This window comes from Bos indicus, chromosome 21 (assembly GCF_029378745.1).
Source record: "Bos indicus isolate NIAB-ARS_2022 breed Sahiwal x Tharparkar chromosome 21, NIAB-ARS_B.indTharparkar_mat_pri_1.0, whole genome shotgun sequence".
Lineage (NCBI taxonomy): Eukaryota > Metazoa > Chordata > Mammalia > Artiodactyla > Bovidae > Bos > Bos indicus.
In genome coordinates this window covers 24,172,582-24,177,215 of record NC_091780.1, presented here as the reverse complement: position 1 = coordinate 24,177,215, position 4,634 = coordinate 24,172,582, and the positions used below count along the sequence as shown (strand labels likewise).

At 62.1% G+C, this 4,634-nt stretch overlaps 1 protein-coding gene across 1 annotated transcript in view; it reads left to right on the top strand.

Moving 5' to 3' along the window:
- Positions 1–3,252: 3,252 nt before the first annotated feature.
- The window catches only part of MEX3B (mex-3 RNA binding family member B), a 4,309-nt gene continuing 2,927 nt past the window's right edge, over positions 3,253–4,634 (top strand). Inside the window, exon 1 of the mRNA XM_019983927.2 lies at positions 3,253–3,892. Within this exon, the coding sequence (XP_019839486.2) occupies positions 3,619–3,892 (274 nt within the window). The 5' untranslated portion in view covers positions 3,253–3,618. The remainder of the gene's footprint in view (positions 3,893–4,634) is intronic.

Here is a 4,634-nt window from a genome sequence, read left to right as displayed (position 1 = left end):
AACTAGACTTGCAAGCTCTAAGATGTCTTGGCTTATAAAAGCCATTAATTGAGAATTAAAATTTCCAGAGTATTACTTTTATAATAGCATTCAAGTGTCAGAAGATACCCTAACTGGTCAGTATTATTAATAAATAAAAGTAGGAAAAAAAAAAAAGTAGGTAAGAAGTGGCTGTGGGAAAAACACCCATTTTCCAATACTTCTGCTTAGGACTTTGCAACATGCAATGAATCAAATTCACTGTCATTATCTACCCGCTAAACCAACCCCCTCCTTCTCGGGAAGTAAATGGAAAGCTGGATACTAGTTTCTTTTTGTAGGCAAGAAACACTGGGGCAGAACTGGACTGGGAACCAGATCTGTCGGCCATCCCAGCTCTGGCCACCAGGATCATACCCCTCCTACTCTCCGGAGGCCCTTAGATTTCATGGGTATCTTCCAAAAATGTGCTATCTTTGCACACATTTTGACTGAAGAATTCTGGTCGATGGAGGGTAACCTGAGCTGCGTGGCAGGTCATGGACACCTCGGGATTGGCACTTTACATGAACTCCTGTGGTCAGAGTTTTAGCTTATCCTTCATGGGGGCTGAGATTTCATGGAGCATTTGCACTACAGGTAGGTGGAGTTCCTGGCTTTCTGATTTAGTAAGGAAGGAAGATATTACACGTGTCACTTCCCCATCCACAGAGTGTATTCACCTTCCTGGGGAAGACTCAGGGACTTGGAAGCATTCAGATCTCCAGACCAGTTTCTGAACTGACCATCTGAAAGCTTCACACTGCTTTCAGTGTGAAGGGGAGGATGTATGACAAGACTGTTGCCTAGGAAACAGGTTGGGGGGAGTCTTCATTTACCTGGGCACAGGCCTCATCAGCCATGGAAGTCCAGCAAAAATTTGACCTTCATCAAGTCTGTTATTTGACAAAAGAAACCTCAGTTGGCCTGATCAGGAGTGTATGAAACTCCTAGAAACTGAGTTGAGAGGCCAAACGGAGATTCTGTTGGCAAGATGCAAATGCTGAGGCCTTTGACAGGAGGGCTTCTCCTGTCTGTTTTGGTGTTTACAGACCTTTAGTGAGGGGCTCCAGGCTGAGCCTTCTCTGTGCCACGCCCCTACCCCTAGCCAGGACCCTTTGTTCTCAGCCCTCAGGAATCCTCAAGGACACTCCTTCCTGGTTCTCAAATTGGTAGGGCTTGAGTACAAAAACTAGGTTAAAAAATAGAAGAATTCTCTACTGGGGGTCTAGGTGGTGGCTCTCTGGGAAGGCTCAGCACTCCCATCCCGATCCCCACCCCCTCACCAAGCTTCCCCTTTGAAGAAACACACACACCAGGAAGCTGATGTAAACATCCTGCGGAAATAACCACTGCAAGTGGCTTCCAAGTCTCATTTCCCTAAGGAAATAATCAGCACCTCTTCGCCAAGACAGCTCCAGGTGAGCGAGGTAGGAAAAACACCTTCGCGTTCTCAGAAGTCTAGGCGTGTGCCTGACTGCCTACTAGTCGCGCTCCCGCCTGTTGTCACATCTAATTTCCAGAACCCACAAGGTGGGGAGGACTGTCTGATTTCCCCTATTTTATGGATTAAAAAGATTCGAGGCCCACCCAGGGCGCTCCCTCACTCGTCCCTGGGTCACGCAGGGGGCACTTTGGGGAGCCTCTGCCTTCGAGCCCCGAGATCGCCCCGCGGCACCGCGAGGACTCCAGAGTAAACCCGTCTGTGGGTTCGGCCACATGGCCTCATTGTCTTCATCAGGAGCCCCGCTGCGCGGACGCTGGCCATCCTCGCGATTCGCGGCCCCCACCGCTCTGCGGAACGGCCGGGGTCAGGCGCAAGGGGCCGGACGAGCCAGGCGGAGCCCAGAACAAAAGAGGGGAGCGCGCGCGCCAAGATCCGGGGGCACCCGCTCCGGCCGGCGGCGGAGGGGAGACTTGGGCGGAGAGGGACCGAGCAGCGGGGCAGCCGGGCATCGCGCCCCGTTCCGGCCCGCCCCTCAAAGCCTCCTTTCTTCTCCCTTGCGCTCGGAGGCGGCCCCTGGGAGATCCGGGAGGGGGCGCAGCTCGCCGTCCCCGCCGGCCGGTCCCATCGCACCCTCCCTCCGCCGCCACCCCCACCAAGAGAAGCGCACAAAGAGCCGCCGGGCCGCAAGCACACACCTCCCGTTGGGGCGGGGCCGCGGGAGGGGCGGGGGAGCTCCGCCGCGCTCGCCTTAAAGGGCCCGCCCGCTCGTCGCGCGCACTGCGCATGCCCGACCGTGGGGCTGGGAGGGATCAGAGAGCGGTGGGCGCGCACGCCCGCGCCCGCGCCCGCTGGAGGTATGACTGGCGTCCCCGCTGTGGCGGCGCGGCTCTCGTGCGCGTGTCAGCGCCCGCGGGGTCTCTGCCCGCGCGCCGGGCACGGGCAGGACCTCTGCGCGGTGCATTCCAGAAGTCGCCGGAGGCCGGGAGGGCCAGGTCGGCACTGCAGCCTGTTTCTTGCTTTCTGATCCGCAGTTTCGGGGCCAGTTGGGCGAATTGCCGCCCAAGGGGACAGAATTGCGGGCGCGCGCGCACGAGTGGGATGCGAGCGGGCGTATGCCTTTGTGTCTCCTGCGCTCGCGTGCAGGTGGGCAGCCCCGGCCGGGGGCCACTTGACCAGTGCACACAAGGATCTCGAGACCTGTCTTTCGTGTCCGAGGGATCGGTCTGTCTTTTGGGGGGCAGACAATAGACCTTTCTCCCGGAGGCACCGTTGGCTCTAGGGGTGCTTTATTTGGGGACGCTAACGGGACTTTCTAAGGACCGCTCTCTTGGAGCTGGGGCCCTGGCATCAGAGTTGGGCGCGTTTCCTTTTCTCAGTCTGGCGAGGGAGGAGACCTGGGGATAGTGACTGTCCTCGGCTGAGAGGTGCAGGCAAGTGTCCCGGGCCGGTCGGTCCCGCATTAGACAACAAAGAGAGGCGTTAGCGGAGGCGGGGGAGGGGAGCGGGCGGGAGGAGGACGGGGCGGGCTGCGGCTAGCGCGGGGGTGGGGGGCGCTAGCTCTCAGCTCGCTCAGCCTGCGGCCTCCGCCCGCCCCCGGCCGGCGCGCGCCAATCGCCTCCCCCAGCGATAGTGTCAGTAGCATTGTAGTGTCAGCTCCCGCCGGTGACGTTGCGCCTCCCTCGTCCCCCTCCGGAGCCGTCTGGCTGCAGAGGCTCAGTCAAGAGGCGGGGAGGAGAGGAGGAAAAAGCGCTGAGTGAGGGCGGGCGGGCGGGCGGGAGGGAGGGAGTGGAGGAGCCGGGGAGGGGCTCCTTAAAGAAACGCTGCTGTCGCTCGCCTGCTCGCTTTTCGCTCGGCATTGTGGCCAGCCAGCCGGGCACTCGGGGGGCACGCGCGGCTGCCGCTCGAGCTCTGCCCCCACCCCACCCGCCAGCAGATCTGGGGTGGGGACCCAGGCGGCGGCTCCCGCAGCCACTGCCCGGCGCGGACCGCCAGGAACGATCCACTCCTCCCGGAGCCGAGGAAAGAGCCACGGAGCTGTCTGCAGCCGGCCGGCCTCCCCGCCCCTGACCACTCGCTTCCCGGCTGCCTTTGTGGCCGAAGCTTCTCGCCGCCGAGCCCAGGGCCGGCGGGGGCGCGGTGCGCACGGCCGAGAGATGCCCAGCTCGCTGTTTGCAGACCTGGAGCGCAACGGCAGCGGCGGCGGAGGGGGCGGCGGCGGCGGCGGCGGCGGAGGAGGAGGCGGCGGAGAGACCCTGGATGACCAAAGAGCCCTGCAGCTCGCACTCGACCAGCTCTCCCTGCTAGGGCTGGACAGTGACGAGGGCGCGTCTCTGTACGACAGCGAGCCGCGAAAGAAGAGCGTGAACATGACCGAGTGCGTGCCGGTGCCCAGTTCCGAGCATGTCGCCGAGATCGTGGGGCGGCAAGGTGGGTCCGGCTGGGGATGGGCGGATGCAGGAGAGAGGGTCTCGGGCCACCGCCCCTCGGGGAGGGCGGGAGAAGGAGGTGGGAGACCCGCGGTGCCGGGGAGCCTTGAGGAGGAAGGCAGAGCCGCGCGAAGGGCCGGCGCCCCAGACAAAGAAAGTGCAGGCAGGCTGTCTCCCAGAGCTGCGCCGCGGCCACGGCGGGAGACACTCTCTCATGAGAAAATCACCGCCTTCTCCCCTGGCGCCCCCCACCCAACCCACTCCGGGGAAACAAAATTTAAATAGATGCTTGGGGGAGGGGGCCTCCGATCGGTCCTTGGGGAGGGGGGAGGAGGAGGAGTGAGCATCGGATGGGAGGAGGGTTCTGGATTTCTGCAAAGCGGAATGGAGCCCCGAGGAGGAACAATGGGTCCCGGGACTGCTCCCCACCACCCCCCCCCCCGACTTCCCACCAAGGCCCCCGCGCCGGAGGATCCCGGCTTTTGGTCGTCTTCCCCGGACCCCTCTGCCTTGTCTTCGGGGCGGACGGCGCGTCCCGCTGGGTCCCAGCGGCATCTCCCCAGCTGACTTTTTTCTGGGATTCTCGGATTTGACTGCAGTCACTGGGGGAGGGCTAGGCAGCCAGTGGGCTGGTCCTCTAGCGCCTCGCGGGTGGAACCGGCTTCCCAGCCCGGTGGCGCGGCCCGGGGGTCTCTGAGGGAGCCGCCCCCTTTCCGCCCATCGCGCGTTCCGTCTTCCAGCTA